At 51.1% G+C, this 13,099-nt stretch overlaps 1 protein-coding gene across 1 annotated transcript; it reads left to right on the top strand.

The window, feature by feature from the left end:
- The first annotated feature begins 96 nt into the window (after window positions 1-96).
- On the top strand, window positions 97-4,223 carry CRYGS (crystallin gamma S). Its single transcript, XM_030494706.1, has 2 exons — window positions 97-1,973; window positions 3,905-4,223. Exons 1-2 carry the CDS (start codon window positions 1,665-1,667, stop codon window positions 4,175-4,177), a joined length of 582 nt encoding a protein of 193 aa, XP_030350566.1. The 5' UTR covers window positions 97-1,664; the 3' UTR covers window positions 4,178-4,223.
- Window positions 4,224-13,099: the final 8,876 nt, after the last annotated feature.

The raw sequence follows: 13,099 nt of genomic DNA, 5'->3' as shown, positions 1-13,099 counted from the left end.
GTAGTCTGCTCTAGAAAGGGGTCACTGCCTCCATGCTGCTTGCTTAGAGGGCACTACTAGTTATTGTTTATGAGTTTTCTTCTAACAGAGCTGCTATGGGGTGGCCAAAGGAGTAAGAGTTTTACAGTCCTATAAGGAAGATCTGTTATGGCAAATCTGTTATCTGCCAGGTAAGCCCCAAAAAAGCAAGTTTGGGCAGTGAGTGGTTAACAGGTTAGCACTGTAAGCAGAGAAACTTGATGGCTTTCCTGAAGGAAGGTGATTTGTGTTGGAGTAAGATGCGACTGAAATGAAGGGACGAATCTGGAATTGAAATCTGTAATTCACCTGTCATTATCCTGCGGGTGAGAAGCGTCAGTCGGGTCTGCTTGAGCCTGGATCGCTGGGGGAAAGCTGAGAAGTGCCGAGTGTGAAGGTCTGAAATGAACTGAGGGTGTGTGCAAAGGGCTGTGGTGGAGAATGGGTGGGCAGGAGCCCTCTCCTTAAGTCTTCCTATAAATGGTCTAGAAATAAAACAAAGAACAACACTTTCGGTGTTCTGTTCCCACTGTTCTGTGGGAATGGCCATACCCTTAATATTCTCTCTGATTTTTTTCACTTTGTGGCTTTGTAAGTATAGGGAAAATACAAAGTTCAGTTGTGTTAAGGTGGGTGGGGAAGGAACATCAAATGAGCTTTTCTGTTACAAAATTAAAGGCCAACTTAACCAACTTCATGCACAGTTGCTGGGATAGGGCATTGCAAGAGGAGCCGGTTCTGCTGGATGCCAGCCACAACATCAAGGCACCTCATGCAAATCCAGGACCAGAGCTGATGGAGACCCATTCCTTTGCCACTGCCAATTGCTTGACGAGGCATCCCTCTGCCCGGACAGGGCACTGCCTGCATGGAGACCAGGCCTGTGGTCTTACAGACATTGGGCAGAGTTCATCATCGACCCTGCTGGACCCTCACTGCTCAGACAGCAGTGGGACTGCAGAGCTTGGGGAGTGAGATTGAAGAGGAGGAGATGCTGTGACTTCCTTGACCACTGGCTGCAAGAAGAGGGTTACAGGCAATGAGTAGCTGTCAAACCTCAGTGAGCTGGGCTTTCAGTGCTGCCTCTGGGCTCATGCTGGCGATTTTTCAGGATATACCTTTAGGGACAAAGGTCCAGAAGCAGGATCTGTAAAACAACAGCAGGGCTGTGGCTGGCAAGGGCTTATCAGCATAGTTAGTGTGGGAACATAGGAGTTGGACATTTTAGTGCACACCTTTTACAACCTTTATTCACTTGCTGGAAAGAGGATAGTGGTCTCCCAACTCTCCATTGCACCGAAGATGGGGAAAGCTTGCTTGGGAGGGAGAGACATGGGGGTGGGTTGCACAGTTCATTGCCTGCTTATGGCTCCCTTGACCACAATTTAGTACCTACTGATCTAGACAAGGTGGGAGGGAAATGTGTTAATAGTGTTTTGCAGCTGTTTGGGACTCCACCGAGGGAGTTTTGGGTTGGACTGGGACAGAACTAGGTGCTGGGAAGGGCAAGACATGGATGGCAGACTGGTGAATCGGCTGCCAGGGTTAGCTGGGATGCAGTTGATCCTGCTCAAACCTTGGGCTCCATGATTTTTTGACATTTGGGCTCTGTTTTCAGACATTTCATGCTGTGATGCAGCTAAAACATGGCCACAGGCATGTGCTGGAGGACGAGGAACCTCCTTGCTTTCCTTCCTCTGCTTGTGTTTCAGGTCACCTTCTATGAAGACAAGAATTTCCTAGGCCGTTCCTATGAGTGTGATGGTGACTGCCCTGATTTTCACACCTACCTGAGCCGCTGCAACTCCATCCGTGTGGATGGAGGTGCTTGGGTGGCCTATGAAAGGCCCAGCTTTTCTGGGAACATGTATGTTCTGACGCATGGGGAGTATCCTGACTGCCAGCACTGGATGGGCCTGAATGACCGCCTTGGCTCCTGCAAAGCCATCCAGATAGTAAGTGTGACTTCTTCTCAAGGGACATCTTAATTTACACACCTATCATTAAAAGGTTTCAGCACGCTTGTGGGTGCTCCCTTGGGAAGGATGGCTATAGGGGGTTTGTCCTGCAGTCCTGCTCCGGGAATGGCAAGATGGAGTGAAGAAGGTAAGTATCTTCCACTCTTGACTACAATGTGAAAAAGAAGATCGCTTTGAATGCTTTGTAGTTGAGTTTCCATAGGAACAGCAGTATAGATAAAACTATTTGTTCCTCTAGGGACTTCAGTGTCCAGGCAGGTCACTCTGAGGTTTGCCTCTTACTTTCCCCCCAGCCGATCCAAATCTGACGGTGGATGCAAGGCTTGTAATAGTGGGATGTAGATTTTACAGGAGCACTTGGAATGAGGGGCAGTTTATTTTCCTCTGTAGCAAGGCAGGGCTCCCTTCTAATACAGGGAACCAACTCTCTGTATCAGCAAGCATCTCTGGGCATGGAGACAACAGCCCCAGTAGCAGACCTGGAGTGACCAGGGCTGTGAGTGCCTGAAGTGTTCCGTAGGCATGCTTGAAGCAGCCCTGTGACATCTGGTATTAGGAGAGCACAGGGCAACGCGTGTGTCCCTGCTGCAGGAACTGTGCTCATCCCCTTCTAACTGATGATGGGGAGATGCTTCTGCAGCCTCTGGCAGCACCCATCCTTCCACCAGCAGGAGATAGGATAAATGTAGGTTTATCCCATCCCACAGTGTTTACACTCGGTGGAAGGACTGGTGGGGAGAAAGGAACCCTTGGGGAGCCTAAAGGGAGAAGCACACTTTAAAATGGGCAGGGATGGGAATGTAAATGGAGTGTGGATTGAGATGTTGAGCGCTGCTGCTGTGTTTTTGCCAGCAGCGGGCAGACATTGGTGATCTGTGCATTGCTGACTTGAGTAGCACAGCCATGGATTCCCATTGCATGGAGTGGGTCTCACAGCTGAGAAAGGGTTTTGCTTTTATGTCTGGAGCCTGTTCTGGGTTTGAGCTAGGTCTAAATCCCTTTGCACAGGGCATGGAGAGTTTCCAGCCAGTTCAGAACACAGACCTGGCAATAAGAGATGGAACCAAAACATGTCGGAGATGTAACAGCAACAAAGCTTCCTCCATCAGGATGAAATGTGGAGGTCTTATCCTGCATGTCTACCTGGTGCCTGGCTTCCCCTCCTGAGCTTGGGGATGGTGCACAGGGACCTGCTGCTTGCAGGCATTGAGTCAGAGCATCCCAGTGGCAGTGAGGAGACCCTGCAGAGCTCGGCTGGGGCTGGCAATGAGAGCCAATGGGGGAGGTGGGGGAAGACGGTGTCCAGGCAGCTGAAGATTAAACGTGCCGCAGTGCCTTCAGGCAACGCAGTGCTTCAAATCACAGTGGAAAATACCCACGCTGTGTGCGCCTGTAATACAACCCAGCTGGGGTCACCAGCTCATTAAACTCCTCCTTGCCTGGAGGAGCAGGGAGTGCAGGGGGTCCGGCTCTCCTGATGCTCACGTGGAGTGGCTGAAGGGCTCAGGCCAGCGGTGGGACAAGCAGGCTGCCTGGGATAGAGAGCCTAGCACTTGCTGACTTGGCCTTATCCTTCCCTGCAGCCTTACTCCCTGCGAAAGTGGGGCTGTGGTGGGGGTTTGAGCTGAAACTGCGCAGCTCCAGCATGGTGCCTTCATTCTGTGCCTTCATTTTGTGCCGCTTTTGCACATGATGCCCAAGCAAGAGTTACCCTGACTGCCTCCCCACTGTGCTTTTGGGGAGCTGTTCAGTCCTGTCCTGGTGTACTGGGAGGTGGTTTGTACCTGATCTGAGTCTGACCGTACCTGAGCTCTGCTCTCATCTGCTGGAGCCAGGTTCTGTCATCTGTCAGAGATGCGTGGGTGCCCCTCTCCAGCACTCTGCCATTTTCTCTCCTTTTCCTCTAGCCAAGTGGAGGCCGGGGCCACATCCAGGTATTCGAGAAGGGAGATTTTGGTGGGCAGATGTTTGAAACCACCGAAGACTGCCCTTCAGTCATGGAAGAGTGGCACATGCGCGAGGTGCACGCCTGCAGAGTGCTGGAGGGCGTCTGGGTTTTCTATGAGCATCCCAACTACCGGGGCAGGCAGTACCTGCTGCCCAAGGGGGAGTACCGCAAACCTGTGGAGTGGGGAGCGGCCAGCCCCGCTGTCCAGTCCTTCCGCAGCATCACCCAGTGAGGAGCCAGCCCATTGACTCAATAAACCAACTAAGTTGCTCAGCTCAGCCTGGCCTGCTTATTCCTGGGGTCTGTGTGTGAGTTATCCTGCTCCGGAGGAGGTGGCACGGAGCTGAGCCTTCTCTAAGCAAAACACAACTGCCTCTGTCTCTGCTGTCATCTCTTTCCTCCAGTCTGGCCCCATCCCATCCCCTCCATCCCGCTGCTCCTCTCCAGGGAAAAGCAATCCTTGAAGCCAGAGCTTGTGCTCCAGCATTTGGACAGCCCAGTGGAGCAGTAGGACCACTCATCCCTCCAGTTTTTGGTGCTGGCTGTGGCTGGCTCAGCCTGCCATGACACTGTGGAGTCCCCGCTTGATGAGCTGCTGCTCTGTTGTGGCTTGGGAGAAGGGGCTGCTGATGGCTGCGGAGCAGGGGTGAAGTTTGCATCCATAACATGCAGTGAGACCTCCCCAGGGGGCCTGAGCAGGCAGCAGATGTCCTGTTGCTGGAGAAGCATGTCCCTTTGGTGATGCATGGGCCAGTGGGACTGTGCGGAAAGTGAAGGTGTGAGAGCCAGGGATCCCAGAGCAGGAAGGAGGGAGACTGCTGCAGTCTCAATGGGGGATGCTGGGCCAGATGCAGCAGCCAGATGCTCGGGATGCAGCCCAGAGTGTCAGGTACAGGATGCCCCTTGTAAGTGTGAGACAAGGGGTCTGGCTGCTTAAACTGGGGCTAAAGCACCACATCAAGATGGGCAGCTGGAAGAGGAAGAAGGGGCTGTGAGGGGATGGATACGGTGAGTGCTGCTGAAAGCTGCCCTGAGATGGGAGGTTGTTGCTGAATGATCTGGAAGGGTGAAATTGGTCCCCGGGCATTTGAGACATGCAGAGAGCTCCCAGTCAGCCCAGTTTGCAGCTAGCTGGAGCACCAGTTTTGCCCAGTGCTGTCAGATGTCAGGCTGCGCCCATGCTGTAGCCACATGCCTCCCATGCAGGAATAACTGATTTCTGCTGTGTAGGGCACTCTCCTCCCGGGTACCCTGGGGACCTGCAGCCTGTTTGCATATCAAACCAAAGGACCTTGGGATAATGACGCTGGATGTAGAAGTAGAGCCCTTCTAGCCATGCTCCGCGGTCTCTTAGTGGTTGATGTATGAGGTTATTATGGAGCAGGGAAGCAGGTTAAGTGATGCTTGTCAAGTTGTGGTGCCGCGACCCCCTGAGAACGCTGCTGCTGGCAGGGAGTGGGAAGGGGCTGCCAAGAGGGGCTTCCCCAGCACAAAGGTGGGCTGCAGAAAGCTGCCTTCCTTCTCCTGCCGTGACCCTGCAGTTCATCCTCCAGCCTTAGCCCCCTGCCCTGTTCCATCCCTGTGCTTCAAGGGGCGATGCATCCTCGAGATCAGCTTCTGTCCCACCTTACCTTTCTCCTCTATCACCTCTCCATCATGGGTCAGCAGGATGCAGACGATTTGGCATTATGGTTGTGTCTCGGTGCATCCCCCAAAATATTTCTGCAGGACCAAACAACCCTGCCAGCATTAGCTCCAGCTCTCCTTTTTCCCCTGGCTCCTGGCAAAGCTCTCCAAGAGCTGCTGCCTCCTGCCTGTGCAAAGCACCAGCTTGAGCACGGCCTGGCCACCAATTTCTGTGGGGAGTCTGTTGCTGTCCCTGTTTGGGAAGGAAAATCTTCTGCAGGTAGGCATACTCTGGCCAGCGCATTTCCAGCCGTCTCGCACCCTGATTTTGGGGCATGTCTGCCTGGATGCTGTACTTCACCATCCTGTAGTGGGATTTGTTCCCCCTTGCAGCAGGTGCTGGGGCTGCAGTGGACAGGTTTGAGGTGCTACAGCCTGTGGCTACTGGTCTACGTCCACCCCGGAGCCTTTACACCAACATTTCCTCCCTGCGTCCTTCCCTTACATTGCTTGATCTACCCACTGCAAAAACACAATTATCCCAACTCTTTTCCCCCGCCTTCCTCCTCTGTCAGGCTCTTGCCCTCTGGTGAATTTTGCATTGTGCCCTGGACGCTGGCAACCAACACAAATAACAATAAAATATGCTAGTTTGGTGGTGGGGTTTTTATTATCATTTTTTTGCCTTATTTTATTATTATTCTAGATTACTTTTTCCTTCGGGGGCTCCCTCTTCACGGCTGCATGCGGAGCAGAGCACATATGGATGCGAGCGGGGAGCGCAGGCAATCCAAACCCAGCCTGCTGATGCCGTTTCTTGCTTGACAGCTAATTTCCATTCCTCAGTATCAGGGGGTCTGCTCTGGTAATTGGCATGCAGATTGTGTCTGATGGGCCTGTTAGACACGAGAAAAGACTCCGCTAGTTAGAATAAGCCAACCCCAGGCTGATGGATGGGGTGTAAGGAGGTCATTGTGAGAGAGAATATACAGATGCCCGTATGCACCTACAAAATTTCACATTTCCTGCCCTCCCCCCATTCCTACTTTCTTTATCCAGCAAACTCTAATCTATCATATTTCATTGAGACAAATCCTGCTCCATTTCTCTCTCTTCCCCTTTTTCCCTTTAAGGGAAATGTGATGGAACCTACTCCTGGATTTAATCAGAAGATGGTGCGGCATAGCAGGAATTAAGCAGTGCTATGCTTCATTAGCGGCTGGGGATCACACAGAGCTGGCCCAGATGTTAATTACACTTTGGGAATTAATTGGTATGACGCATTCCTCTCCTCTGTCATCCGTAATCTGGTGGTTGTGTAAGGACTTCTGGAAGCGGAGATGTCCCCTCCGCAGCCTGACTGATCGCTGGCTGGGACCAAGGGACATCTTGAAGACACCTTCATTGCAACGAAGGTGGTAAAATCCTGGCACAGGAGGTGGTAGATGCGCCACCCCTGGAGATATTCAAGGCCAGGCTGCATGTGGTTCTGGGTAACCTGATCTAGATGAAGATGTTTCTGCTCATTGCAGGGGGGTTGGACTAGATGAGCTTTGAAGGTTCCTTCCAACCCAAACTATTCTATGATTTCCATCCCCTTGGTGCCCCAAGACCAGCTGCTATTTTTACCTCTTTTCCTCCCTTTGCCACTCTTCTTCAGACTTCTCCAGCTGCCGGGGAGGGTGAGACTGGGGGACACTGGGAGGTGGTACCACTTAGAGGGAGGAAAGACTGCCCCCCTCCAAGCTGATCATCCCAGAGGACCCCAGGGTGCCCTGTATGAGGGCTCTCTCCTGCTCCTTGGCCCATTCCTTTCCTCCAGCTCTGGGTGCAGACCCATGCTGTTCCCTGTGTCACAAGGGAGAGCCTCTATCTATCTCTGCAGCACCTCTCTGCTGCTGAAATCCATCTAGTTCTTGAAGGAAAATGGTCTCCACTTTCTTCCCTCCTTTTCTCTGCCTTGAATTCAGCCTGATGAAATGCAAAAGCTTCTAAAAAGCTGGGCTGGGCGGGGAGGGCTTTTTGCCAAAGGACAGAAATGATATGCTTGGAAATGAAGAATATTCCTCTGAATACCACCAATTTGTTCCTTTTCTGAGCTGGCTGGTGGTGGCCCAGCGTGGGGCATGGTTATCTCTGTGATGGAACAGCACATCTTTGGGTTTCTGCCTGGGCTGGGAGAGATTGCTGCACGGCCCCGGTGGGACACTTGTGCTCAGCTTTGCACCCTCCCAAATTGCTCCCAGGCCTTAACAGTGTGAGCTCCAGCAGCAGCTTGGCCAGAGCTCTCACCATGGTGAGTGTGACAGGACCATCTCATTGCTCCTTCTCTCCCAGGCTTTCCAGCAGTGATGCTCCCAGTTGTGGGTCTTCTCTTGGTGTTGCTGTGATGCTCTTCAGTCTTGAGGCATCAGCAACTTCCTTCTGCTAGCAAAGTCATTAATGAATGAGAGCCAGTAGTGTCCTTTCAGGGCAACACTTCACTGCCATTTGGTTCCCTTAGAGTCTTGCTGCTTTGGATCCTGTATTTCCCACTGTCTCCTTGGTAAAACCAAAGACCCTGTAGGTTCAGCCACTGCCTTAGACCACACCTGGGCAGTCTCTGGAAGTCCTCACTAGCGCTTACAGCACATACTTTGGTTTTGCCAGTGTGGCCCTTCTAGACAACCTCTTTTACGTGTGAACCACCATACTCATCCCCTATTGACAGCAGATGAAATGCACAGGTTGCACAGAACAAAGCATTTCAGGAGGTGATGCTCAAGACTGCCTCTGTCCATCCTGCTTTTAGCTTCCGAGTAAAGCCTGGCCCAGCTTTGGGTGCACAGACCTTTTGAGCTGTGCACAAGTAGGTGCAACAGCAGAGCCAAGCTGCTTTGTATCTTACACATGTCTGTGTACCCATATGCAATGTCCTGGAGACCCCTCCGGTTTCTGCTCACTGTCAGGGATGACCTCAGGCCAGATGTGCTGGCCATGCCCCAGGCTGGCCATGTCCCACATGCAGTGCCATGGGCCTCTCTGGGACAAGTGAGTGGTGGCCAGGGATTGTTGCTGCGGGGAGGCTCTGTCACCCCAGCCTGCGGCTCTGCAGCTCTCCTAAAGCTGCAAAGGGAGGCGAGGAGAAGGCACTGCCCAGGGCATCAGCTTTCCCTTTGACAGTCCCCAGCAGAGGGCAATAGAAGCAAATGGAAGAAACGAGACCTTGCAAGTGATATGCAAGAGGAGCAGGTTTTAGCGACCTGCGAACAGAGCGCTGGACCGGCAGCGATGTGCAGACAGTGATGTGCAGTGGGAGCCGTGTTTGAAGGGTGCTTGAGAAGGAGGTCAAAGCAAAACACAACAATTCAAAGATATTTTGGTAGGAGTTCAAGCAAAACAATGCTTTCCTAAGCCCAGAATTAATTGCTTTCTGTTTGAATAGAGAAGGAAGCTATTTAACCCTTTTGTTTAAACTTCTTTGATTTTAGGTCAGTTTTTATGTGAAAAGTGCTGCCAGGACAGGCATGGCTGAGCACCTCCAGTGAATGGTGCTGGAAGGAAAAGCTACGAGTGATGACAGAATCACAGACTGGTTTGGGTTGGAAGAGACCTTAAAGCTCATCCAGTTCCAATCCCCTGCCAGGGGCAGGGACACCTTCCACTAGGGCAGGTTGCTCCAAGCTCCGGTGTCCAGCCTGGCCTTGAACGCTGCCAGGGATGGGGCAGCCACAGCTTCTCTCCCAGCACTGATTATATTCTACCCAGTCAATTTGTGAGACTGAGCTGAGCTCAGTTTGTGTGTCTCTTTCTGAATGCTCTGGTCTCTTGGACACCAAATTCTACCATAGCCATGTGTGCCTGGAGACTTTGGGCACTGGCCTCTGCCGACAGTGTCCTTTTTGCCTTTTTTTTTTTTTGTCCCAAACTGCTTGGAATTACACAGGGATGTTTTGTCAAGGAAAGCTTTCAATGGCAGGAGTGTGAATCTGCAGATGTCCTCCCAGCCAGGATGACAACTGCACAGAGACCAGAGGGAAATCTTTTCTGGCAGTATTCCCACCTAGGTTCAGGGATGAGACCTGGTCTTTTTTTATTTTTGGAAAAAATGAGGCAATTGTTAGAAAAGGAAGGGCAAGATTCATGTGGCACAGAGCTGTGTGTGCTGGGCAGCATCACCCTGCTGGGATGCAGGGGTCCAGGAGAGCCTGACATTATTTGGGCAAAGCCCCACATCATGGTGCTGCTGCTGCAATGTGGGACCAGGGCAAAGCCTTGGGGAAGAAGAAGGTTTTTGGGGAGTCCTTTTGTTGAGATGCTGCTACTTGGAAAGGGCACAAGGGACTCCAGCCCCAAAGCAGAAGGACGAAGGGGTTCCACCAGCTTTGCTCTGCAGAGCCCCCTGATGTGCCTCATTAAACACCTTCTTGCTGAGTCAAAAAAGGTGCAATCTCCCCATCTTGTGTATTATCTCTTCATCTGCCTCTTCTGGATGCTTCTTATCTCCTCTCACGTTCCCCAGCAGCCCGGTGTGCTCCTCCCGCTCCCCTGGCTGGAGGCAGAGTCGGCTGCCTGCACCAGGGCTCTCTACCTGTGATCTCCCTGGCTCTTATCTGCTGCTGGAGTTTTGACCCAGCCCCTGTCTCAAAGTCAAATGGATTTCTGGCAGGGCGAGCACGGGAAGGTCGGCAGCGGGAGGCAGGCAGGGACCGCTCTCTCCATCCACCCTGCTCAAGCCAATTCTCCAGGTAGTGCCTCTCCCCCTTTATTCTCCAACATTATCAATTACATTTGGATTATTATTACTCATTGACGCCAAAGTGAGCTGCAGACAGCTATTTCCTAATGGAGAAGTGTTACAGGCAACTTATTAACGAACAATGCGTCATTAAGGGGGGAGAGCTTCAAAGGCTCATAAACGCATTTCAAAGGACACAATGCGGACGGAGCCTGCAATCACATATCTGGGGGACATGGGCAAAATTTGTGACAAGGAATATACTGGGCCCAATGTAATTAACTAATTCTCGATCAAAGGGGTTTTAGAACTGAATGGTCAGGGAATTCAATTATGGGTTTCCTAATGAACCACTGTGTGCCAAGGCAGGGGGATGTTTTCTCCTGGAAAAGCAGGGCTGATCAGGACTAGCATTTCCAGGGAGATTAGGGGAGAGAAGCATTAGAAAAGCTCATCCCAGGTGGGTTTCTGGGGTAAAGGTAGGACTTGATGATCTTAAAGGTCTTTTCCAACCTAGTTGATTCTATGACGTGGTGCAGGGGGACAGAACAATGCACCATGGATGGAGGCACCGTCCAGGTCCCCCATGACAACTGTCATGGAGAATGCAGCTCCCCAGCCCCTATGGGAGCAGGATGGCTGCTGTGGGGCTGGCACCTCCTGAGCCCCTCCATGGAAAACCAGGTCAAGGGAGATTTCCTCCTCTGCCGTCAGAATTCAGCCTCTGGTAAAAATAACGTCGTTCTCCACTTACGAAAGAAGCATCTTCTAGTCCTCTACTAGTTTCTTTTATTACAGAAAGTTGTTTTGCTCACTTTACAAAGGGAAATGTATTATGAATTTTCCCTTCATTCTCCTCCTTTTTTTTCCCCACGTTTAACAACCGATTTGTGTGTTGCATGAAAGTTACACAGTTCTTTAGATGCGTTTGCTATTTTATTTTCTTTCATTCAAAAATATGTCAGTAATCTTTTTGTTAACATGAAAGATAAAGGATTAGTAATGCAAGATGCAGTTTTCTTGTAACCTTCTTGAAAGCAGACTATAGTTTCTTATCTGGCTCTAACATTCATTTTCCTGAAATGAAAAAAAAAAAAAGAAAGACTTTTAAAATGAAATAAACTATATTCGATTCAGACGAGCAGCGCTAGCAGAGACACTTATTGCAGCCGGCAGAATGGAGCAGCTGCACACAAGCCCCTGTGTTGCAGCAGTGAGCACCTTTCTAAGCAAACAGCATACATTCCATAGTCTGCAAATGGAAAATGCCTCTGCAAAGAGAAAGCACCGTGACAAAGCCTTGCATTGGTATCACAACACATCCCAAGTTGTGCCTGTCCAGTTGACTCCAGCAGCTGTGGCTTTTGCCTCGGGAACATCCAGGAGCACGTGGCAAGTCCCAGGATGGAGATGGGCCACCTATTTTCTGGGCTTGATGCTCACTGCAGATGGTTTAGTGGTGGACTTGGAGGCCCTAGGGTAAAGGTTGGACTTGATGATCTTAACGGTCTTTTTCAACTGAGCTGATTCTATGATTCTATGTGCAGCAGTGGGCTGCCTGCCTGCTACCCGCTGTATGCACCACTGCATCCCTTCTGGGTTTGTCCCAGAAGTGGTTGTGAACTGAGATGTCTTTAGGGGCTACAGCTGCACTGGGTGTCCTGCAAGACCTGGAGACTACAATGGCCAAGAAAGAGGCAATTGGTGGGGTTTTGTATGCTGATTATCCTCTGAGAAAGGTTTCTAATGAAGCCATACATTTGAAAGAAAGTTTTCTCTGCCAGTGGTTCCTGGGTCTGGCAGGTCACTTGTGGTAGTCACAAGCACAGCCCCAAACCACCCGATGGGCTGTGGAGCATTGCAGGAGCCCACCGCAGCCTCCTCCTGCTGATGAGACGAAGCCCTATGCTCCGGCTAGTGCTTACAAGCAGAGCCCTGGTATAAATTCACTCTTTGGTCTCTTCTGGGCTGTCTCCAACATCCCCATTAGAATCCAGCAATTTCCATCTCAGCATCTTCTGCTCGCAGCCCATGAGCAAACAGGGTTTTGCAGCACTGCCACCTCCTGATTGCTTATTTGAGCAATGCTGGGTCTCCAGGAGGTCCCACTTTGCAATACCCCACCTGTCTTGGCTCAGAGCTTCCTCTCCTCCCTGCTGCCTGGGGACAGGAGCTTCTGCTTTAGGCTGTGCATGCTGGTGGTAGGAAGCAGGGAGGAAATGATGCAGAAAAACGCCAGGGAGGGAAAAAGAGACAGGAACAGTGTGAGGGGCTATCAGGGACCAGTGCATCTTCAAGCATCACCTGCTGAAGCAAACAACTTAAATTTGGTGGGTTTGACTTCTTTGTAGACACAGAGAATGAAAGCAAACACAGAGTGAGAGCAGGGGCTGGTTTTCACAGCACCAAAATCCTCCCGCAGCAAGAAGAACCCTTCTGCTAAGAAGGGGGATGCAGTAACCCTGGGTTATGGTGGTCCATGCAAGCGCCCCGGCTTCCCCCCTGCCCACCCCGCTGCTGTGCCAGCGTCTCTTCTGCACCCACTGCCCTCTTGCACCAGCCTGGCAGCTCTGCAAGGGTTAAATCATTATTCCAAATGCTGGATTTCTATGGCAATTAGCTAATGGGTCTTCAGCAGGTAAAACAAAGTCCTTTTCCCCATCAAGTAGCATAATAAGGAGCCGGTGTTTACAACTTTGTTTATAGCCTCATTTGCAGGGAATACTTTGTTTTGCTCCGGAGAAACTTGATCTTTTCTACTGCTTTATGGCAATATTTTCTGTCGCACAAGACGTGGACTGCATTCTGCTC

This window comes from Strigops habroptila, chromosome 8, assembly GCF_004027225.2.
Source record: "Strigops habroptila isolate Jane chromosome 8, bStrHab1.2.pri, whole genome shotgun sequence".
NCBI lineage: Eukaryota > Metazoa > Chordata > Aves > Psittaciformes > Psittacidae > Strigops > Strigops habroptila.
This window is presented reverse-complemented; position numbering and strand designations above follow the sequence as displayed.

Excerpts from the sequence above, each read along its gene's own strand:
- CRYGS (XM_030494706.1), top strand. The coding sequence starts at position 1,665 with ATGGCCACAGGCATGTGCTGGAGGACGAGGAACCTCCTTGCTTTCCTT. Across the intron at positions 1,974-3,904 it reads CCTGCAAAGCCATCCAGATA|CCAAGTGGAGGCCGGGGCCA; the intron begins GTAAGTGTGACT and ends CTTTTCCTCTAG.